Source organism: Entelurus aequoreus, linkage group LG23, assembly GCF_033978785.1.
Source record: "Entelurus aequoreus isolate RoL-2023_Sb linkage group LG23, RoL_Eaeq_v1.1, whole genome shotgun sequence".
Classification (NCBI taxonomy): domain Eukaryota; kingdom Metazoa; phylum Chordata; class Actinopteri; order Syngnathiformes; family Syngnathidae; genus Entelurus; species Entelurus aequoreus.
Genome location: NC_084753.1, coordinates 38274638 through 38300600, shown reverse-complemented (window position 1 = coordinate 38300600; position 25963 = coordinate 38274638). Strand labels below are relative to the sequence as shown.

General features: G+C 38.0%; 1 protein-coding gene across 2 annotated transcripts; it reads left to right on the top strand.

The window, feature by feature from the left end:
* Positions 1–5631: 5631 nt before the first annotated feature.
* On the top strand, positions 5632–25861 carry LOC133640643 (gastrula zinc finger protein XlCGF57.1-like). Of its 2 annotated transcripts, none has more exons than XM_062034178.1 (2): positions 5632–6051; positions 23100–25861. In XM_062034178.1, the coding sequence occupies exon 2, from the start codon at positions 23150–23152 to the stop codon at positions 24734–24736; it is 1587 nt and encodes a 528-aa protein (XP_061890162.1). In that variant the 5' UTR covers positions 5632–6051; positions 23100–23149; the 3' UTR covers positions 24737–25861. The 2 variants fall into 2 exon arrangements, with proteins under 2 accessions (XP_061890162.1, XP_061890164.1); XM_062034180.1 differs by lacking the exon at positions 5632–6051 and adding an exon at positions 12186–12292.
* The last annotated feature ends 102 nt before the right edge of the window (positions 25862–25963 follow it).

The following is a 25963-nucleotide window of genomic DNA, read 5'->3' as shown; positions in this document are numbered from 1 at the left end:
TAATAGTGTGAGAGTCTAGTCATAGTGGATCTAACATAATAGTGTGAGAGTCCAATCCATAGTGGATCTAACATAATAGTGTGAGAGTCCAATCCATAGTGGATCTAACATAATAGTGTGAGAGTCCAGTCCATAGTGGATCTAGCATAATAGTGAGAGTCCAGTCCATAGTGGATCTAACATAATAGTGTGAGAGTCCAGTCCATAGTGGATCTAGCATAATAGTGTGAGAGTCCAGTCCATAGTGGATCTAGCATAATAGTGTGAGAGTCCAGTCCATAGTGGATCTAACATAATAGTGTGAGAGTCCAGTCCATAGTGGATCTAACATAATAGTGTGAGAGTCCAGTCCATAGTGGATCTAACATAATAGTGTGAGAGTCCAGTCCATAGTGGGGTCAGCAGGAGATCATCTTGAGTGGAGAAAGGTCAGCAGCGCAGAGACGTACTTATCTTAGTCCATTTGTAAATAAATAGTTTTCCTAAATTATAGTCTCCTCACTTTAACCAGGCAGTCATTAGGACTTGCGAGGACTTTAAAAGGGAGAGGTTGAAAAAGGACACTATTAAGATGAATTCATCACATTTGCTATGAGGCATTTTATTATTAAATATTTTGTTCTTGTCACATGATATCTTGTTGTTCCATTTTGTAATTTCAAGGGGAACTGCACCTTTTGGAATCATTCACAGTCCCTATGTAAGTTCAAGTTAAGGTCCCAACGGTAGTCACACACTAGGTGTGGTGAAATTATCCTCTGCATTTTACCCATCCCCAAGTTCACCCCCTGGGAGGTGAGGGAGAGCGGTGATGCTGAGTGCAATGGGTCCCATTTTTATAGTCTTTGGTATGACTCGGCCGGGGTTTGAACTCACGACCTTCCACTCTAACCACGAGGCCACTGAGCAAGTCGAAGACAATAACACGTTTTTATTTTTTTTATGTATTCTAGATAGAAAATAAACCTTAGCAAAAGTTAGCTAACATTTGAGTCATTCGTAGCTGCTCAATTCTGCCTATAAAGTGCTCTAAATAACACCCTAAAACCCTCATTAACATTTTAAATACATGATGTACAAACCCCGTTTCCATATGAGTTGGGAAATTGTGTTAGATATAAATATAAACGGAATACAATGATTTGCAAATCCTTTTCAACCCATATTCAATTGAATGCACTACAAAGACAAAATATTTTTTTGCAAATAATAATTAAGTTAGAATTTCATGGCTGCAACACGTGCCAAAGTAGTTGGGAAAGGGCATGTTCACCACTGTGTTACATGGCCTTTCCTTTTAACAACACTCAGTAAACGTTTGGGAACTGAGGAGACACATTTTTGAAGCTTCTCAGGTGGAATTCTTTCCCATTCTTGCTTGATGTACAGCTTAAGTTGTTCAACAGTCCGGGGGTCTCCCTTGTGCTATTTTAGGCTTCATAATGCGCCACACATTTTCAATGGGAGACAGGTCTGGACTACAGGCAGGCCAGTCTAGTACCTACACTCTTTTACTATGAAGCCACGTTGATGTAACACGTGGCTTGGCATTGTCTTACTGAAATAAGCAGGGGCGTCCATGGTAACGTTGCTTGGATGGCAACATATGTTGCTCCAAAACCTGTATGTACCTTTCAGCATTAATGGTGCCTTCACAGATGTGTAAGTTACCCATGTCTTGGGCACTAATACACCCCCATACCATCACACATGCTGGCTTTTCAACTTTGAGCCTATAACAATCCGGATTGGTCCGGAGGACACGACGTCCACAGTTTCCAAAAACAATTTGAAATGTGGACTCGTCAGACCACAGAACACTTTTCCACTTTGTATCAGTCCATCTTAGATGAGCTCAGGCCCAGCGAAGCCGACGGCGTTTCTGGGTGTTGTTGATAAACGGTTTTCGCCTTGCATGGGAGAGTTTTATCTTGCACTTACAGATGTAGCGACCAACTGTAGTTACTGACAGTGGGTTTCTGAAGTGTTCCTGAGCCCATGTGGTGATATCCTTTACACACTGATGACGCTTGTTGATGCAGTACAGCCTGAGGGATCGAAGGTCACGGGCTTAGCTGCTCACGTGCAGTGATTTCTCCCGATTCTCTGAACCCTTTGATGATATTACGGAGCGTAGATGGTGAAATTCCTAAATTCCTTGCAATAGCTGGTTGAGAAAGGTTTTTCTTAAACTGTTCAACAATTTGCTCACACATTTGTTGACAAAGTGGTGACCCTCGCCCCATCCTTGTTTGTGAATGACTGAGCATTTCATGGAATCTACTTTTATACCCAATCATGGCACCCACCTGTTCCCAATTTGCCTGCACACCTGTGGGATGTTCCTAATAAGTGTTTGATGAGCATTCCTCAACTTTATCAGTATTTATTGCCACCTTTCCCAACTTCTTTGTCACGTGTTGCTGGCATCAAATTCTAAAGTTAATGATTATTTGTACAAAAAAAAATTGTTTATCAGTTTGAACATCAAATATGTTGTCTTTGTAGCATATTCAACTGAATATGGGTTGAAAATGATTTGCAAATAATTGTATTCCGTTTATATTTACATCTAACACAATTTCCCAACTCATATGGAAACTGGGTTTGTACTTGCATGAATTAACCAAAGGAAACACATTTTTAATCCATCCATCCATCCATCCATTTTCTACAGCTCATTCCCTTCGGGTTCGCGGAGAGCGCTGGAGCCTATCTCAGCTACAATCGGGCGGAAGGCGGGGTACACCATGGACAAGTCGCCACCTCATCGCAGGACAAACACAGATAGACAGACAACATTCACACTCACATTCAGGGCCAACTTAGTGTTGCCAATCAACCTATCCCCAGGTGCATGTCTTTGGAGGTGGGAAATTATATGTAAATATGAACTTATATTTATACATTGTATTTATTTACTCTAACCAACTATGAAATTATATAACATATATACAATGTGCTTCTGTCAGCAGCTACACTTTTCCTAACTAAGAGTTTCCCGCTTGTCTCCAACCCTTCCTTCCCCCATGCATTCCTGAGCTAAGACAAAAGGTGTGTGGCTCACCCACACTCTCCTGTAAACAGACAACCTTTGTCTTTTGAGGCTTCCAATAAATACTCCAAAAAAAAGGTATTCTCTGAACATTTTTTATTAAATAGATTATTACATTGTAAAACAACAGACACTTTACTTTTGCTTGTCCTTATGTCCCTGCAAGATGATGTTACGTTTTGGACGCATGGCTGCAATGGTTGTGATCTCTCGGATGCAGAATTTTACACCAGTAAAACCAGCAAAGCAGTAATTATAGTCTGCAAATTGTGTTGTTGTTGAATGATATTTATCTGATTTAAAGTCAAATACAGTTGATATACTTGTCTGTCTATCTGTGTTGGCCCTGTGATGAGGTGGCTACTTGTCCAGGGTGTACACCGCCTTCCGTCCGAATGCAGCTGAGATAGGCTCCAGCACCCCCTGCGACCCCGGAAGGGACACGCGGTAGATAAATAGATGGATGGATCATTTGTTGCCGTTGCCACTAACCACGTTAAACCCAGATTCCGATCTAACAAAAGTCTTAACTCATTCTCTTTCTATGCCACATCAATGTGTAGAAAATATGGGGATATACACTACCGTTCAAAAGTTTGGGGTCACCCAAACAATTTTGTGGAATAGCCTTCATTTCTAACAACAAGAATAGACTGTCGAGTTTCAGATGAAAGTTCTCTTTTTCTGGCCATTTTGAGCGTTTAATTGACCCCACAAATGTGATGCTCCAGAAACTCAATCTGCTCAAAGGAAGGTCAGTTTTGTAGCTTCTGTAACGAGCTAAACTGTTTTCAGATGTGTGAACATGATTGCACAAGGGTTTTCTAATCATCAATTAGCCTTCTGAGCCAATGAGCAAACACATTGTACCATTAGAACACTGGAGTGATAGTTGCTGGAAATGGGCCTCTATACACCTATGTAGATATTGCACCAAAAACCAGACATTTGCAGCTAGAATAGTCATTTACCACATTAGCAATGTATAGAGTGTATTTCTTTAAAGTTAAGACTAGTTTAAAGTTATCTTCATTGAAAAGTACAGTGCTTTTCCTTCAAAAATAAGGACATTTCAATGTCACCCCAAACTTTTGAACGGTAGTGTAATTACAAAAGTACACTTCATTCATTAACGGTGTTACAAAAAAGATCAGTTAGAATAATACATAATGTTGGATATAGAGAACACACAAACCCTTTATTTATTGAATCAAAAATACTGAAATTCCACGACATAGTGAATTTGCAAACAGCTAAAATTATGCACAAAGCAAACTATAACCTGCTACCCAAGAATATACAACAATTCTTCTCAAAAAAAGAGGAGAAATATAATCTTAGAGAAAAACGTAATTTAAAACATTTGTTTGCACGTACAACACTTAAGACCTTCAGTATATCAGTATGTGGAATTAAATGATGGAATGGATTAAGCAAAGCAATCAAACAATGTACTAATATGATATACTTCAAGAAACTCTTCAAACTTAAAGTGTTTACAAAGTACAAAGAAGAAGAACCATGATAAACATTCTCAATTTATTTCATCCATCCATTCATTCATTCTTAAAGTAATCGTACTTATCTCATCATATGAAATATGACTTACTTCACCAATTATTATTATTAAATTCTTACTATTATTTATTTATTTATTTTTATTGTGATTACTTATGGAGTTTATTGTGAATAAATTGTGAACAGGAAGTGAAGAAAAAGTTTTAGCAACTGTTATGTAAAGAAAAGGGGTAGGATTAAATAAGCTCTGCTTCTTCCTACTCCTTTTCGAACATGTTGAAAAGAGAAACTGGAAATTGTGATGTATCATGTTGTATGCTTGCATGTTCGAAATAAACTCAAACTCAACTCAACTCAAAAATGTGGAATGTGCTCCCAACAGGTATAAAAGAAAGGGCATCTCTATCCTCCTTCAAAACCGCAATAAAAGTTCACCTCCAGGCAGCTACAACCCTAAACTAACACCCTCCCCGGATTGTTAATAATCAAATGTAAACAATCAAATGCAGATACTTTTTCTTATGCCTTCTTATCTCTCTCTCTCTCTCCCTCTCTCTCTCTCCCTCACTCTCTCTCTCTCTCTCTCTCTCTCTCTCTATGTACACTACTTGCTGTACATATCCTACCAAGTCAGACCTACACTGTTCCAATATCCATTTCTCTGTTCTCAATTGTTGATGACTGATGATAACAACCAAACCTAACCCCCCCCCCCCTCCACACCCCGGATTGTAAATAATGTAAATAATTCAATGTGATTATCTTGTGTGATGACTGTATTATGATGATAGTATATATCTGTATCATGAATCAATTTAAGTGGACCCCGACTTAAACAAGTTGAAAAACTTATTCGGGTGTTACCATTTAGTGGTCAATTGTACGGAATATGTACTTCACTGTGCAACCTACTAATAAAAGTCTCAATCAATTAATCCATGCTTTTTTGTGTAGACACCATGAAAACATACATTTAGAATGAATCGTTCATGTCTTGCCCATCACTATGACTCATTGGCCCCGCCCCTAAGTGACGCATGCGTGGAGGATATGCGCTTTGCAGCAAAGTCCTCCTTTACTCCACACACGCTTCTAAGCCTCGGCACATCTCCTCACATCGCTACTAACTACACTTTATTCATCCTCCGTGTCAGGATAAACTCCACTCGTCTCAGTCAACTTTGGGCATTATTAGGCCCGCTTAGCTTGCTAGTTGTTTTAGCGCGCTAGTTGGCTTAGCATGCTAGTTAGCTTAGCGCGCTAGTTAGCTTAGCTTGTTAGCTGCTAACAAAGAGACGCGGATTAGATCAACACATCGCTTAGTGAAGATCAAGAGTGAGTGTAAAGTGTTGTGATTGTGCGAAAGAACGATAGCAGAGTTCAAAGAGGAACTTTCTCGACAAAAGAAGAGAACAAAAGACTACGTCAACTACTGGAGGCTGTTTTCAAGAAAGCTCAAGTTGTGTTACACAGAACAGGTTTGTTTGCTTCTTACTCTCACATGTTTACTAACTTTATATTTCATCATTAACATGAACATGACGTGTTAGATTAATTTTGATTAATAGGTGTACTCAGACACATGATTGTTATTGTGTTAATAATGTGATTATCAGACAGCAGTCATTTCCATTAGATAATGTTCAAATATAGGTGATTTGGCACACTTATAATTAAAATAACAAAAATAATGTTGTTTTTCATCAGGTATGTACTAGTATTGTATATTTGGATGGGGGCCCTGCTTTGGAAATAACGTGTACAACGGGATCTCGTTGGAAGCGCAATGTATTGGGTATAACAAAATGGTGTCTGCCAATGTAGTTTACAATGTCACTACGTCAGTAGTTGTCAAACATTTTTTCACCAAGTACCACATCAGAAAATACTTGGATTTCCAAGTACCACCATCATGAACAACATTAAAATACAGTAACATCCTTAATTATTCATAAAAAACAAGGAAGACACGTTATGTAACAAGTATATTTAATATTTTTAATTACTGTAACATTACACACAGTTTGAACAGTAACACTGTGTTTGCATGTAGAAAAATAAAACACAGTACTTAAATAACGAAATGATATTTGGTGTACCACTAGGTGATGCCACAGTTTTAGCATCCCTGCACGATTGGTTCAGGAAGACATGATCAATGCACGCGTGCGCAAAGACAACGTCACTTCCTTGTTACTTGTTTTACGTCAGTTATGTTCCTGCATGTTGTCACTACCATAGTTTTCTTTTTTGTCATCTTCATTTGAATAACAATGTCACATAAAAGATGACATGCTGATCATTTAAAAATTACAGAGCCCCTCAAGGGACGTGGGTACAATTTTTTTTAGATATGTATCTGGTGCACACCAGATAGATTCGGGTGCGCACCACTTAGTTTCTAGGATCCAGCTTCCTCAGTTGACCTCTGACCTGGTCCACAGAGATGACTAATGTCTGCTAGAGGTGGTGGAGGAGGAGGAGGGTGCAGCCATTGCTGGGGGGGAGGTGTGTTGAGGGGAGAAGAAGAGGGGGTGGCTGCGATGAGGAGTGGGGGGTGGGGAGGACACGAGCTGGTTGAACCGGTTGAAGAAGTTCTTCAAATCATTGGCCCTCTCTATTGTCCCCCCTACTGCTCTGGTCTTTGTCTTGTGGCCTGTGATGGTTTTCACACCTTCCCAGACCTCCCTCATGTTGTTCTCTGCAGCTTCTTCCTGTAGCTGTCCTTAGCCTTCCTCACGCGTCGTTTTACCTCCCGCTGTGCTGCTCTCATTGCCTCCCTGTCTCCACTCCTGAAGGCAGCTTTCTTCTTGTTGAGGACAGCTTTAACCTCCTGTGTTACCCAGGGTTTGTTATTAGGGTAGCACCATACAGTCTTAGCAGGGCAGGTCACGTCTACGCAGAAGTTGAGGTAATCCGTAAAACAGTGAGTCAGACCATTATATTCCGTACAATTGACCACTAAATGGTAACACCCGAATAAGTTTTTCAACTTGTTTAAGTCGGGGTCCACTTAAATTGATTCATGATACAGATATATACTATCATCATAATACAGTCATCACACAAGATAATCATCAGAGTATATACATTGAATTATTTACATTATTTACAATCCGGGGTGTGGGATGTGGAGGGGGGGGGTTAGGTTTGGTTGATATCAACACTTCAGTCATCAACAAATGCATCATCAGAGAAATGGACATTGGAACAGTGTAGGACTGACTTGGTAGGATATGTACAGCAAGTAGTGGACATAGAGAGAGAGAGAGAGATCAGAAAGTATAAGAATAAGTATCTACATTTGATTATTTACATTTGATTATTTACAATCCGGGGAGGTAGAATGTAGAAGGGAGGGTGTTAGTTTAGGGTTGTAGCTGCCTGGAGGTGTTCTTTTAGTGCGGTTTTGAAGGAGGATAGAGATGCCCTTTCTTTTACATCTGTTGGGAGTGCATTCCACATTGATGTGGCATAGAAGGAGAATGAGTTAAGACCTTTGTTAGATCGGAATCTGGGTTTAACGTGGTTAGCGGAGCTCCCCCTGGTGTTGTGGTTATGGCGGTCATTTACGTTAAGGAAGTAGTTTGACATGTACTTCGGTATCAGGGAGGTGTAGCGGATTTTATAGACTAGGCTCAGTGCAAGTTGTTTTACTCTGTCCTCCACCCTGAGCCAGCCCACTTTGGAGAAGTGAGTAGGAGTGAGGTGGGATCTGGGGTGGAGGTCTAGAAGTAATCTGACTAGCTTGTTCTGGGATGTTTGGAGTCTAGATTTGAGGGTTTTGGATGTGCTAAGGTACCAGGAGGTGCATGCGTAATCGAAAAAGTGTTGAATGAGAGTTCCCGCTAGAATCTTCATGGTGCTTTTTTTGACCAGAGAGGAGATTCTATAGAGAAATCTCGTTGGTTGGTTGAGATTTCTCTATAAAATCACCTCTCTGGTCAACAAAAGCACCATGAAGATTGGTACAGTAAAAACCTTTTAAAATCAGTGTTTGCTCGTGAAATTTTCTGAAATTTGTAGGTATATTCTTGCTATCGTTTACATTTTCAGAATGTATAATATTGTGTTTTAGAGAAATGCTTTGACATTTTGTTATTATTGTTAATATTATCTGGAATCAATTTTTTGGCAGCAGCAAAGTGGCCTTTTGGGTAGGTTTTAGCTCTAAAAAAGGGTATTTCAACAAGTAAACAGTACAGTAGGTACTTGATTTTGATATATGTAATGCTCATAAGGGTATTCTAGTAAAATATGCAGAGATGAGTTGTGTCAATATCAAAATGTTACTTGAAATCAATTTTTGGCAGCAGCAAAGTGGTCGTTTTGGTAGTTTTTAGCTTTGTAAAGGGTATTTCAACAAGTAAACAGTACAGTTGGTACTTGATTTATATATATGTAATGCCCATACGGGTATTCTAGTAGAATATGCAGAGATAAGATTAAGGCTGCAGCTAACGATTATTTTTCTATCGATTAATCTATAGATTATTTTTTCGATTAATCGGTTAATCTATAGATTACTTTTTTCGATTCATCTATAGATTATTTTTCCTTTTACCGATTATTTTTTTTATTCAAAATGAAGATGAAAAAATAAATGTAGGCCCGTTTTTTCAAAAGGCATGACTTTTATTTACAAAAAAAAATAAGTATCGCCACTCAGTCAACATTGACAACAACATGACTAAATATTCTGTAACAATTAAAACTTTTAACATTTAACAAAATTAAAAGTAGCTTATTTGCTTTTTAATGTGCAAATATAAAAGTCAACATCCAGTGCAAATCTTAATATTCTGCAATAGTATAAGCATTTCAAAAGTAAAAGTATTGCTTATTTTGCTTTAAAATGTGCAAAAATGAAGATAAACATCCAATACAAAAAAGTGCAAAAATAAATATTCTGTAACAACAGTGTAAACATTTCAACAAAAGTGAAAGTATTGCTTATTTGCTAAAATGTGCAAAAATAAAGATAAACATCCAATACAAAAAAGTGCCAATCTAAATATTCTGGAGCACTGTAAACATTAAGTATTGCTTTTAAAATGTGCAAAATAAACATCCAGTCCAACACAGTACACAATAACCAATTCTACTCATTCCAGTGAGTGACTAACAGTTGTAATGAAGAAAGGTTAGCATGTGTACATGCTCTGGTTCTTTTCTTGTTTACAATATTCCCAGCAGCTGAAAATAGGCGCTCAGAAGGGGTCGATGTGGCTGGAACTGAGAGGTAATTAGCCTTCACCTCAAGCCAGGACTGCGAGTGAGCTGAGCTGCAGTTTATATTTCTAGAAGGTCAACGGGCTCATAGTGATGTTACTAGTAGTTGACTGGGAGGTGTTTATTATCATTTGGGGAGAGTCCGCTGCCTGATGCTCACCTGCTAAACACCTATCTGCTAGACGCTGAAGCGCTGACTACATGCGCTCTGAATACGCACTGCTGATTGGCTGGTAACGCTCTGAATACGCACTGCTGATTGGCTGATAATGCTTCGTGTGTACCAATCAGATGGTTGTGTGGGTGGGACAATGCTGCGTGCTGAAACAGAGGCAGACGGAGCAAAGCAGCTTGTTAACACTTTAGCTTTAGCTTAGAAACTCGTTCGGTACACCCCCGTACCGAAACGGCTCAATACAAAACACGTACCGTTACACTCCTAGCAGATACAAATGACACATTCATGTTTTTGTGTAATGAGGACAACGTATGCTAACGCGGACGATTGACTAGTTGATGGTTTTCTTTTCAAATGTTCATTCATAGCCGTTGTGCTGCTATGATAGGCCATTTACGCTCGACACAGTGTGCATACAACAACATTATTAGGCCGTTTATTGAAATACTCCCACACTTTTGACCACTTTTGGCATGCTTTTTCCCCCTCGCTCGCATCGTCTGCTTTGCGCTTCGCCATGACGGTAGTGTGACGTAAATATGCGACGCGTCGACGCACAAAAACGGCGTCGACGTATTTACGTAACCGATGACGTCGACTACGTCGACGCGTCGTTTCAGCCTTGGATAAGATGTGTCAATATTAAAATATTAGTTAAAATAAATTTTTGGCAGCAACAAAGTGGCTATTTGGGTTGATATTTGCTCTAAAAAGGGTATTTCAACAAGTAAACAGTACAGTAGGTACTTGATTTTGATATAAGTAATGCTCATAACGGTATTCTAGTAAAATACCCGTGTGTAAATATGTGATGTGTAAATAACAAAAATATTACGTCCAATCACTTTTTGTCAGGCAATATTACATTTAATGACAATTTTACATAAATGAATACTTTCAAACACATTGTACATATTTATTATGTGCAGGAAGAAATAACAGTTACAATTGTGTGTATCTTCCAAACAAGAAAGAGGTTTTATCACATCAACATGGGACTAACAACACTCCTTTAAATCTCATCAATACCAGAGGCAAACTGTCCTTTTCCAGGCACGATAAAGTCTTAAATAATGTCAAAAACGTAGCGATACAATAACCAGGAAGATAAAGTGTTTGTCTTACACCTAGTAATCCGCTGTGGACAAACCAAGCCAAAAATGCAGGTTCAGCGAAGGAAATACATTTTTGGCAAGCATTCACATTTTGCCACTACACCCCTAAAGGGACATGGGGGAAAGTCCTAGTTGGAAATACAGCCCAATTAACTCCTGAACTGGCATTTTCACACAGACCTCAAACCATGCGCACGCATCCAATGCTTTCTCGTGCGCACCAGAAACTATCTGGTGCACACGAGATATATATACAAAATAACATTGTCCCCATGTCCCTTTAGTGGCTCCGTGAAAAATAAGTAAGTCGCTTGTTTAAAAAAAAAAAATCAACATTTAAAAAATAAATCACATGATGTGAGTCAGTGGCGCCCCCTTACGTCATTCATTGCAATGACAGAAGAGTGAAAGTGATTGAAATTGTGGCCATAATACTCCCTGATTTTTTTAGATCTATCCCTTGTTCATGTTTATATTCTTATTCCCTTTTACTCCAATGTAAGCTAGTTTTTATACAAAACATGAATAAAATATTCAAATATCACAGAATGTGACGTTTCAAAAGCACCTTTGTAAAAACAATTGTAAGTCCAGGAAGTGACGTAGTCTTCCGGTACCTATGGAGTAGTGACATTGACCACCACCACCGGAATATGTTTTATTTATTTCATGACAGCACGTCCCCTAAACGTTAAAACATCATCTACACGATTGAACACAGCATCCAGCAGTGGAAACGTGGCTTTATTTACTATCAAGTTCCTATTTTTAATTGTTGAAATGAAATCAGCAGTGACGGGCTAGTTGTTTTGATAGCGGCTAAATTAGCATGTCGCGATATTTGTACATAGGATCACGTCTGTGTGTCTTCTTCCTTACGTTTACTTGAACATCATTATCCAGCACCATCTGCTGGTCACGTTGTGTACCACAGTCACTTGAACTGCATGTCATGACACCTACTAACTCGTATGTCACTCAAAAGTGCAGATTTTAACCATTGGAATCATTTCTATAGTTTGAAAACATCCAGCAGGCAGCATTTAAATGTTAATTATGTTGTATTATCCCCAGGTAGCAAAGTTAATTGCCTTTTTTGTGCTGTTTTGCAAGACCCGTGTCACGTGACTTCAAACTTGACACCTCATTGGCTGCTTCTGAGACAGGCTCCATGGTTTCAGTCTTTTAACGGAAGTGAGTCTTGCTTTTTGAAGTAGCACATTTTTCAGCACTGCATTTTTTTTAACTGCGTTTTTATGCACTAAATTTTCAACTAACTGTATCGTTTCGGATCAAAAAGCATTCTAAAAAAGATAATTCCTGAATCCAAATAAACCAAGTACCAACAAGAAAGAAAAGTAGGTTTTGTATTATAGGATCCCAACCTAAGAGGGGTTTTGAGACAAGAAAAAAGTATTATGGCCAAAATGTACAATCCTGTGCGCGCTCTGAGGTCCGAGAGCCAGCTCCAGCTCGTGGTGCCCAAGATCAGACTTAAAACCAGGAGAGACAGGGCCTTCTCTGTGGTCGGCCCTAAGCTCTGGAACATTCTGCCCCTCCATGTTCGAACTGCTCCCACAGTGGAGTGTTTTAAGTCTCGTCTTAAGACCCACTTTTATTCTTTGGCTTTTAACACTACGTGAGTTGTGTGGTTCTCTGTTGTCCTCTGTGTTTTATAAAATTTTGATTTCTATTTACTGTTTTAATTGGTTTTACCCTTTAATATCATTTTTAATCATATGTATTTTATATATATATATATATATATATATATATATATATATATATATATATATATATATATATATATATATATATATATATATTTTTTTTTTTTTTTTTTTAAATATATATTGGTTTTATATGTATTTATTTTTTGTTTTTATTCAGTCATCAGTGTTTCCCATAAACTGCCAAGATACCTGTGGCGGTGGGGGCATGGCTATTGGCATGGCTATGGGCGTGGTCACCATGACATCATCGAGTAATTTGCATATTTGACTACAATGATATGATTTTCTCTGAAAAGGCTAAAAAAATGTATACTTACTAATTAATAATAACAGTTTTGTTTTAAACGTCCATCCATCCATCCATTTTACAATATAATTACAACACTTTATGTACATATTTATATACAGATTTAAACAATAAGTTTATCACTGAAATATATTTATTAATTGTGGTTCTTACAAAAAATATATCTTATAAAAATATAAAAGCTAAAATGTCTCTTAAAGCTCTGCCCCTTTAATTAGTGCATACTAAATAATTTAACTTTAGCCTACTACTACAACCATATTATTTACCAGCAACATAAAGTGAAACAGAGGCAGAGGTGTCCTGCCACAGTCAGTAACAAATAAACATAAAACAGTAGTGGTGGTAGATAGCAGAGGTGGGACCAAGTCATTGCTTTGCAAGTCACAAGTAAGTCTCAAGTCTTTGCCCTCAAGTCTCGAGTCAAGTCCCGAGTCAAGACAGGCAAGTCCCGAGTCAAGTCCAAAGTCAAGACTAGAAAGTCTCAAGTCAAGTCCCAAGTCCTGCATTTTGAGTTTCGAGTTCTTTCAAGTCCTTTTAACCACAGGCTAATATTTTTACACAGATTGTGTATGCTTTTAAAACGCTGTATTTATTTATTAAAACAAGTGCATTTGAAATTGCAGGAAAAAAAATGGTGCTGACATTGCAATTCATAATAGCACTATTAACCAGTCATTTTAATAGTTTAAACAATTTCAAACATTTAACTCATTCCTTTACAGAATAAACACATTTGCAAAAACAAACATTAACATACTATTGGTTGTATTTTATGAAAATAACATTAGCACAAAGTTGAGAAGGAGCAAAGATCTTCAATATTTGTATGTGAGAATCACAAATAAATCTTCTGGGGGAGGATGACGCCCCTACAGGGGTTTGGTTTACAAACTTTCAGCCCCACCTAAAACGAAATTCACCAGCCGCCACTGATTATGATGCATTCTCATTTTAGGCAAAGTATAAGACAATACTTTCTTAACAGTATAATTGTAACCAGGAATAAGTCTTCAAGTAACAATATTCAAATACTAACATTGTTGGGTAAGACATCATTTGGTTTTATTCTGAATCCAGTGAAACAGATTGGTGGTTTTAGCTGATATAAAGACTTTCAGGTGTTTATATATGTTTAAGTATTTGGCAGACGCTTTTATCCAAAGCGACATACATAAAAAATAGATATAAAACAATCACTGTAAACATTATCATTTAAGGGAAGAATGTAATACAAAATATCAATACAAAGTGTCAAGACAGAATAAACTCTCTGCTGCTGCAGCAACAGAGTTACAGTCTATAGGTCCCTAAAATATATAGATATCTAATGTATTCATATATTGTTTATGTAGGATATACGCATGTATATATAATCTAATCATATTGTTTCTTCAATTTAAAAATAGCTGGCCGTTTTTTTCCCCTTTCTCTGGGATTATATTCCCAGTTTTGATCTCGGACGTCTGGTCACTTATAGCGCTTAAGAATATTATATTACTGTTAAGCAAACTATGAATAATAAAAACGCCAAAACATGTGTCCGTTATCATAGCTACACGTATGACAAAAAAAATGCGTGAAAATCAGTGGTATTCAGTGAGGTAAGATGAATTAAATTTGCTGACAGTTCATTGCTCCTGCCAAATGAATTGCACTGAGTAGAGCGGATCACCACTCCAAGATGGCGGCTCCGCGTCTCGTCTGCGCCAGTAGGCAGTAGCGCTCAATGCTGCGTACCCTTAAAACATGTCTATGGTTATAACGTTAGCAGTGAGTTTACAGCCTCACTGATTTAACTACACAGCAAATAAAAGTCATGTTACTTAGCCAATAAACGTTATCTTACATTCAAAACTTACCCTTCTTTGTGCAACTTCAAATGTCGAACGAAGTTGGAAGTTGTTGCGTCTCCGTCTGTAATATTCGAACTGCGTGATTTGCATACGGCAATTAGTTTTTTGTTGACCAAGTCGTAGTTTTTATACCCGAACGAAACCAACTTTGGCATAATTGTTTCTCACTGCCGCATTGTTTGACAACTCATGTTCGGTGGTTGTCCTGCAATTGGATTGGATGAGAGCTGTGGGATGAAAACAACGTAGATTTAATTTGATTGGCTGTTGTACTGACAGCACACACGCTGACAAGCAGCACACACGCTGATAGACACAGACGTATAAAATGAAAGATACGGAGCGCTCCCAAATAACTTTTTAAGGTTTGGGTTTTGGGGAAAGTAGCAAGTCATGTCAAGTCAAAAGCCTCAAGTCCAAGTGAAGTCACAAGTCATTGATGTTAAAGTCTAAGTCGAGTTGCAAGTCTCTTTACATTTTGTCAAGTCGAGTCTAAAGTCATCAAATTCATGACTCGAGTCTGACTCGAGTCCAAGTCATGTGACTCGAGTCCACACCTCTGGTAGATAGACACAAAGCTTCATCAAACATCTGATCCACTCAACAAAGAGCTCCAAAAATCTTGATCCTACACTTCTCTTTTGTAAAGTAAATCTGAACAGCCTATATGGTATCTACATCAACTATATGATTTGCCTGAGAAGCTGGACAGGACAAAAAAAATAAAACATTTAAAAATGTTTCTTGTGGCGGCCTTAATTCTTTCGTGGCGGGCCGCAACAAATAAATGAATGTGTGGGAAACACTGGTCATTGGTGGAGCTAAGGATAATATTTTAATATTGTTTTTAATATTGTTGTGCAGCACTTTGGAAACGTTTTGTTTGTTTAAATGTGCTATATAAATAAATTGGATTGGATTGAAGAAAAAAAATAAAAGCCTTGAAATTAATATAAGAAAAGTCCAATTAAATCTCCAATGTTCTTTAAAAAACATTGAAATTAAGTGCCCTGGTTTAAGAGGACTTATTTAAAGGCCTACTGAAAGCCACTACTACCGACCAGTCTGATAGTTTATATATTAATGATGAAATCTTAACATTGCAACGCATGCCAATACGGCCGGGTTAACTTATAAAGTGACATTTTAAATCTCCCGGGAAATATCCGGCTGAAACGTTGCGGTATGATGACGTATGCGCGTGACGTAGTCAGTTAAACGGAAGTTATGGTACCCCGTAGAATCCTATACAAAAAGCTCTGTTTTCATTTCATAATTCCACAGTATTCTGGACATCTTTTGCAATTTGTTTAATGAACAATGAAGGCTGCAAAGAAGACAGTTGTAGGTGGGATCGGTGTATTAGCAGCGGACTACAGCAACACAACCAGGAGGACTTTGTTGGAGAGCAGACGCGCTAGCCGGCGACCTCACCTTGACTTCCTATGTTTCCGGGCCGCCAAACGCATCGGGTGAAGTCCTTCGTCCTTCCGTCGATCGCTGGAACGCAGGTGAGCACGGGTGTTGATGAGCAGATGAAGGCTGGCTGGCGTAGGTGGAGAGCTAATGTTTTTAGCATAGCTCTGTGAGGTCCGGTTGCTAAGTAGGTTTCAATGGCGTCGTTAGCACAGCATTGTTAACCTTCGCCAGCCTGGAAAGCGTTAACCGTGTAGTTACATGTCCACGGTTTAATAGTATTGTTGATTTTCTATCTATCCTTCCAGTCAGGGGTTTATTTTTTTTGTTTCTATATGCAGTTAAAGCACGATGCTATCACGTTAGCTCGTAGCTAAAGTGTTTCGCCGATGTATTGTCGTGGAGATAAAAGTCACTGTGAATGTCCATTTCGCGTTCTCGACTCTCATTTTCAAGAGGATATAGTATCCGAGGTGGTTTAAAATACAAATCCGTGATCCACAATAGAAAAAGGAGAGTGTGGAATCCAATGAGTCAGCTTGTACCTAAGTTACGGTCAGAGCGAAAAAAAAATATGTATTTCACTGCATTCTAGTCCTTCACTCTAACGTTCCTCGTCCACAAATCTTTCATCCTCGCTCAAATTAATGGGGTAATGGTCTGAATAGCTCTAGCTGCGTTTAAAAAAAAAAGGAAAATATGAGGGAGTGAACAACTGACAACGTCACGCTACTTCCGGTAGGGGCAAGGGTTTTTTTTATCAGAGACCAAAAGTTGCAAATTTTATCGACGTTGTTCTATACTAAATCCTTTCAGCAAAAATATGGCAATATCGCAAAATGATCAAGTATGACACATAGAATGGATCTGCTATTCCCGTTTAAATAAAAAAAATTCATTTCAGTAGGCCTTTAAATGTCAGCAGCAACATGAAAATAACTGACTTTCAACAATGGTGTTTTTATAGGTGAACATTATTATAGGACATACACACAATAAACATTATTATAGGACATACACACGACAAGCATTATTATAGGACATACACACAATAAACATGATTATAGGACATAAACATAATATACATTATTAAAGGACATACACACAATAAACATGATTATAGGACATACACACACAAACATTTGTATAGGACATACACACAATAAACATGATTATAGGACATAAACATAATATACATTATTAAAGGACATACACACAATAAACATGATTATAGGACATACACACACAAACATTTTTATAGGACATACACACAATAAACATGATTATAGGACATACACACAAACATTTTCATAGGACATACACACAATAAACATGATTATAGGACATAAACACAATATACATTATTAAAGGACATACACACAATAAACATGATTATAGGACATACACACAATAAACATTATTATAGGACATACACACAATAAACATGATTATAGGACATACACACAAACATTTTCATAGGACATACACACAATAAACATGATAATAGGACATAAACACAATATACATTATTAAAGGACATACACACAATAAACATGATTATAGGACATACACACAATAAACATTATTATAGGACATACATACAATAAACATGATTATAGGACAGGGGTGGGCAATTAATTTTTACCGGGGGCTTTATTTTTAACACTGTCTTACACAACACTTCCTGATGTATAATACAATGCAAAAATGTCCGTTTCTGCACATGGTTCATTTCTGTCACTTTATCCTGCATTATCCAACATTTTTCCCCGTCAGATTTGGACAACCATCTGTTGTTAAAAATCGTTTTTAATCATATTTATTTTATATTGTTTTTTATATTGGTTTTATATGTAATTATTTGTTTTTATTCAGTCATTGGTGGAGCTAAGGATAATATTTGAATATTGTTTTTAATATTGTTGTGCAGCACTTTGGAAACACTTTGTTGTTTAAATGTGCTATATAAATAAAGTGGATTGGGTTGGATTGTCACACCTGCCAGCTTGTCCCATTTCAGTCCTAACATGTCCAAACACGCATTTACCTGTGTGAACAAGTCATTACCTGTGGTTGTCTCTTTAATTGACTGCATGGCTGCCAGCTCCTGCGTGATTTGAAAGTCTGTAGTTATCCCACGTAAGAAGATGAGCAGCTGGGCGGTGTCACGTACATCGCAGCTCTCATCCAAAGCCAGCGAAAAACAGTCAAAGTCTCAGGTGTTGCGCCGGATAATGCACCCCCGGCGTAGAATGCACCCCCTGACGGGAGTGTTGTATCAACTAAAGCCCACACTTAAAGTTTCCACGTGCAAGATTGAATCTATTTAAAAAAAGTTACTTAAAAAGAAGCCAAAAGTGCAAAAACAGTAATGTTCGTGTTGGAGGAGTTGTGAATGAATGAAATATGAAATCCGTGCTGCAGTCTGCAGGTGTACCTAATGTTGTGGCCTTAGAGTGCGGAAAATACGGTAATTGAACACTGATACAGTTTGCAGTTAAATAAAGGAGAAGTGAACATCCCAGCAGGAATGGTGTAAAACAGTACTTGCAACGCGGTGCCTCCTTGTTTAAAGCGTCACCTTTATTGTTAGTTTTGAAGCCCAAATACCTCCATGTTGTACTTCACACCCTCAGTATTAACCAGTAGAATTGTAGTTTTTTGCCTTTTTTCCTCTTCTACATGTCATTGCTTGTATGCACTTTGTGTGTGCGCCTCGACCCTGTAGTCACTCAGATGAAAGAGCGGAAGCGGTGCTTTTCAAAGGTGGTGTCGTACCGATTTCAATTGATTGTAATGTATATAATGTAATGTATTGTGGCCAAACAGCTCCATTTTTGTTTCATCTGACATCACATGGACAAAGATAAGACCTTCTGGAGGAAAGTTCTGTGGTCAGATAAGATAAAAATGGAGCTGTTTGGCCACAATACCCAGCAATATGTTTGGAGGAGAAAAGGTGAGGCCTTTAATCCCAGGAACACCATTCCTGCCGTCAAGCATGGTGGTGGTCGTATTATGCTCTGGGCCTGTTTTGCTGCCAATGGAACTGGTGCTTTAAATGGGACAATAAAAAAGGAGGTTTACCTCCAAATTCTTCAGGACAACCTAAAATCATCAGCCCGGAGGTTGGGTCTTTGGCGCAGTTGGGTGTTCCAACAGGACAATGACCCCAAACACACGTCAAAAGTGGTCAAGGAATGTCTAAATCAGGCTAGAATTAAGGTTTTAAAATGGTCTTCCTAAAGTCGTGTGGACAATGCTGAAGAAACAAGTCTTATGTCAGAAAACCAACACATTTAGCTGAACTGCACCAATTCTGTCAAGAGGAGTGGTCAAAAATTCAAGCAGAAGCTTGTGGATGGCTACCAAAAGCGCCTTATTGCAGTGAAACTTGCCAAGGGACATGTAAGCAAATATTAAAGGCCTACTGAAATGATTTTTTTTTACTTAAACGGGGATAGCAGATCCATTCTATGTGTCATACTTGATCATTTTGCGATATTGCCATATTTTTGCTGAAAGGATTTAGTAGAGAACAACGACGATAAAGTTTGCAACTTTTGGTCGCTGATAAAAAAAAGCCTTGCCCCTACCGGAAGTAGCGTGACGTCACAAGCTGGAGTGCTGCTCACATTTCCTTATTGTTTACACCAGCAGCGAGAGAGATTCGGACCGAGAAAGCGACGATTACCCCATTAATTTGAGCAAGGATGAAAGATTCGTGGATGAGGAAAGTGAGAGTGAAGGACTAGAGTGTAGTGCAGGACGTATCTTTTTTCGCTCTGACCGTAACTTAGGTACAAGGGCTCATTAGATTCCACACTTTCTCCTTTTTCTATTGTGGATCACGGATTTGTATTTTAAACCCCCTCGGATACTATATCCTCTTGAAAATGAGAGTCGAGAACGCGAAATGGACATTCACAGTGACTTTTATCTCCACGACAATACATCGGCGAAACACTTTAGCTACGGAGCTAATGTGATAGCATCGGGCTCAAATGCAGATATAAACAAAATAAATAAACCCCTGACTGGAAGGATAGACAGAAAATCAACAATACTATTCAACCATGGACATGTAAATACACGGTTAATGCTTTCCAGCTTGGCGAAGATTAACAATGCTGTTGCTAACGACGCCATTGAAGCTAACTTAGCAACGGGACCTCATAGAGCTATAATAAAAACATTAGCGCTCCACCTACGCCAGCCAGCCCTCATCTGCTCATCAACACCCGTGCTCACCTGCGTTCCAGCGATCGACGGAAGGACGAAGGACTTCACCCGATCATCCGTGCGGTCGGCGGCTAGCGCGTCTGCTATCCAAGTCAAAGCCCTCCTGGTTGTGTTGCTGTAGTCTGCCGCTAATACACCGATACCACCTACAACTTTCTTCTTTGCAGTCTCCATTGTTCATTAAACAAATTGCAAAAGATTCACCAACACAGATGTCCAGAATACTGTGGAATTTTGAGATGAAAACAGAGCTTTTTTGTATTGGATTCAAAGGTGTACCAATACTTCCGTTTATCTAGTGACGTCACGCGCATACGTCATCATACATAGACGTTTTCAACCGGAAGTTTAGCTGGAAATTTAAAATTGCACTTTATAAATTAACCCGGCCGTATTGGCATGTGTTGCAATGTTAAGATTTCATCATTGATATATAAACTATCAGACTGCGTGGTCGGTAGTAGTGGCTTTCAGTAGGCCTTTAACATTGCTGTATGTATACTTTTGACCCAGCAGATTTGGTCACATTTTCAGTAGACCCATAATAAATTCATAAAAGAAGCAAACTTCATGAATGTTTTTAGTGACCAACAAGTATGTGCTCCAATCACTCTATCACAAAAAAAATAAGAGTTGTAGAAATGATTGGAAACTCAAGACAGCCATGACATTATGTTCTTTACAAGTGTATGTAAACTTTTGATCGCAACTGTATGTATGCATGTGTATATGTATATATATCCATTCATCCATTTTCTACTGCGTATCTTTTTTGGAGTCGCGGATGGTGCTGGAGCCTATCTCAGCTACAATCGGGTGGAAGGCGGGATATGTATATATATAAATACTAGGGGTGTAATGGTACAGGTATTTTATCGATCCGTTTCGGTACGGGGGTTCCGGTTCGGTGCGAAGGTGTACCGAACGAGTTTCCACACGGACATATTAAGTAGCGTACTGCACATTGTGTAAACAATACTCAAAATGCCGGACAGCTGAGGCATCCAAGAATCTCCGCCCCGACAGCTCCGCAAAAGAGGACACGCCCGGCGAAAAGAGGACACACATTCTAAAAATACTATTAAAATAAACAAAAACATAACAAAAGTGAAATAAAAAAGCTTAAAGGTTAAATGTCATTTAGAAAAAGTTGCAATGTTGACTAATAAAACAAAGCTGTTTTTTTTTTTTCTTTCAAACTGTCATTGCTCAAAACATAATATTGAATCAAAATCAATGTTATTATGAATTATTGACCTATCCAAGGTTCCCATTACTTCACATCAAATATTCCACTAAGACAAATATTTTTGGTGGAAGATTTTGCAAATTTGGTAAATAAATAACCAAAAATGTATATTTTGTTGTTTTCTTACTGTACCGAAAATGAACCGAACCGTGACCTCTAAACCGAGGTACGTACCGAACCGAAATGTTTGTGTACCGTTACACCCCTAATATATACTGTATATTTATGTATATATTAGGGCTGCAACAACTAATCGATTAAATTGATTAAAATCGATTATAAAAATAGTTGCCGATTAATTTAGTCATCGATTCGTTGGATCTATGCTATGCGCATGCGCAGAGGCTTTTTAAAAAAAAAAAATAAATAATATATATTTTTATTTTTTTCATTTTTTTTAATAAACCTTTATTTATAAACTGCAACATGTACAAACAGCTGAGAAACAATAATCAAAATAAGTATGGTGCCAGTATGCTGTTTTTTTCAATAAAATACTGGAAAGGATAGAAATGTAGTTTGTCTATGTTATCCGATTATTAATCGAAGTAATAATCGACAGATTAATCGATTATCAAATTAATCGTTAGTTGCAGCCCTAGTATATATGTGCAGTTTAACAGTCCAGTTGTGATTGATTGAATGCCCTGAGAATTTTACTGGACATTCTTTTGTAATTGCCCCAAAATAACGTGTAGTATTTTGTTAATTTCTTGCCAAAAATATTTTTATTTGAAAGATATTTTCAAAGCAGAATATTGTCCTTAGGGCCCTCTGGCACCTCATGGGGGACCCGTAAAATCTGTGCCTCTTAAGACCTCACTGTTGGCTTTGGGAACGCCTCGGGATCCCCCGGGAGGAGCTGGACGAAGTGGCTGGGGAGAGGAAAGTCTGGGCTTCCCTGCTTAGGCTGCTGCCCCCGCGACCCGACCTCAGATAAGCGGAAGAAGATGGATGGATGGATGTTGGCTTTGTACACTCATGTTACTTCTCAACTAGTCAAAGTTGATGCTAATCGACCTGTTTCTTCTCCTTTTTACTGAATGTGAAAGCAAAAGTGAGTCCACAAATAACCGAATCGTAAAGCAGAATTGAAAATGAAATCTGAATTGGTAAAATCTTATCAGTATCGCTCCTAACATGTGACTGAACAAAGATGGACTCCACTCGAGCATGTTTGTCTTCTTGTGTCCTGCAGACGTCTGTGAAGAACATCTTCTCTCTGAGCAACACAAGTGGAGCTTCAGGATGGACAAGGAGGAGCCACAGCCCTTCCACATTAAGGAGGAAGAAGAGGCGCCACATACATTACAAATGCAAAGGGAAGAAAATAACCCACTGACCTCCCATTTTAAAGAGGAAGAGGAGGAACACAGCATCAGTCAAGAATGGTTGGAGGAGTTCCATGTGATTGTGAAGAGTGAAGATGATGAGGTCAAAGGTGAGAGTGAGGAGAAGAGAGAGGCGGAGCCTCCAAGCAGCAGCTCAACTCAACACATGACAACAGAAGCTGATGGAGACCACTGTGGAGGATCACAAGCAGACAAGCTCTTAGCTCCACTATCACATAGTGAGGACACAACGTCACACTCTCCTGACACTGATGATGAACACTCTAAAGATGATAAGACATGTCACACTGACAACAAACGCTTCACATGTTCTCACTGTGACAAAACCTTTAAATCTCCTAGTAATTTGAAAATACACATGAGAACACACACTGGAGAAAAACCTTTTTCATGTTCAATCTGCGGTAAAGATTTTAATCAAAAGGGCCATTTGGAAAGACACATAAGAACACACACAGGAGAAAAACCTTTTTCATGTTCAATCTGCGGTAAAGATTTTAATGAAAGGAGCCATTTGAAAATACACATAAGAACACACACTGGAGAAAAACCTTTTTTCTGCTCAGAATGTGGTAAACGTTTTAAACAAGGTGCTCATTTGAAAGTACACATGAGAACACACACTTTAGAAAAACCTTTTTCATCTTCAATCTGTGGTAAAGATTTTACTCTTAGTCGACAGTTGAAAAGTCACATGACGACACACGCTGGAGAAAAACCTTTTACCTGCTCAGAATGCGGTAAAAGATTTGCACGAAAATATGACTTAAAACCACACATGAGAAAACACACTGGTGAAAAACCTTTTTCCTGCTCAAAATGTGGTAAAAGTTTTGTATTAAGTCAAAGTTTAAAAGTACACATGAGAATACACACTGGAGAAAAACCTTTTATATGTTCAGTATGTGGTAGAAGTTTTATAGATCACAAGCCATTAAAATTTCACATGAGAATGCACACTTTAGAAAAACCTTTTTCATGTTCAATCTGTGGTAAAGATTTTACTCTTAATCAACAGTTGAAAAGGCACATGACGACACACGCTGGAGAAAAACCTTTTACCTGCTCAGAATGCGGTAAAAGATTTGCACGAAAACATGACTTAAAACCACACATGAGAATACACACTGGTGAAAAACCTTTTTCCTGCTCAAAATGTGGTAAAAGTTTTGTAGTAAGTCGAAGTTTAAAAGTACACATGAGAATACACACTGGAGAAAAACCTTTTATATGTTCAGTATGTGGTAAAAGTTTTATAGATCACACGCCATTAAAATTACACATGAGAACGCACTCTGGTGAAAAACCATACTCCTGTTCAAGCTGCAACAAAAGCTTTAGTTGCCGAAAATATTATATATTACACATGAGAACACACACAGGAGAGAAAGTGTGGAGTTGCAGTGTGTGTGGTGAAAGATTCTCTTATGAGAAGCAGTGTGAGAAACACAAGTGTGCTGGTGAGAACAGCAGCAGCAAATGAAGATGCAGGATTTAAAATAAACTTTCAAAACTTTAACTTTGACTTTCTAACAACATCAGCACATATAACATGTGTGACATCATTGTTGTGTGTGTAACACAATCTTGTTAACATGATTGTAACATTTATGGATTAGATACTTCAGATTAGTGCTTTTATTTCAGTCAAGTACATGAGTTAATATACACATTTGTGTACTTTAAAATGAACAGGACAATTTAAAGGCCTACTGAAAGCCACTACTACCGACCACGCAGTCTGATAGTTTATATATCAATGATGAAATCTTAACATTGCAACACATGCCAATACGGCCGGGTTAACTTATAAAATGCAATTTTAAATTTCCCGCTAAACTTCCGGTTGAAAACGTCTATGTATGATGACGTATGCGCGTGACGTCAATCGATGAACCGGAAGTATTGGTACACCGTTGAATCCAATACAAAAAACCTCTGTTTTCATCTCAAAATTCCACAGTATTCTGGACATCTGTGTTGGGGAATCTTTTGCAATTTGTTTAATGAACAATGAAGACTGCAAAGAAGAAAGTTGTAGGTGGGATCGGTGTATTAGCGGCTGGCTGCAGCGACACAAGCAGGAGAACTTTGAGATGTATAGCAGACGCGCTAGCCACACTACATAAAATATGTTACATACAATAAACATTTTAAGTGTAGATATTCATAATTCACTTTTATACTTATTCATAATAGTGTCTTATATATGTTTTTTGAAATAATGAAGTGTTACATTTTGTATTTTCTAATTGTAGATGATTCCATAGATGAACTCCTTTATATGATATACATTTTTTTTTTTACATGTGTTCATACCTTTGCTTTTGAGTACACATAAATCCCTCTTAGTTCATATTTACTGGTTCACATCTGAAACATCTTCTGGACCACTTCTGGAAGCATATTATTATTTACTTTATACATCATTTGAACAGTTGTCTTTTATACAATTTTAAAATGTGTGACTTTATGAATCATTTGTTGGGTCTCTATAATCCATTCTATTAATTGTCTTTATTACTCTCTTTTGTATTATGAATATTGTTGTGTGATTGTTTTATATGTATGTCCCCAGACCTTTATGCAATAAACAATGTATGCTTCAACTAAAGTTGGGTCCAATAATAAATGTAGTTAATATTTGTGGGTATGTTCGGTACCTGGAGGATGTGTGTAATGTTGAGATGTATTGGAGATGACTTGGTTT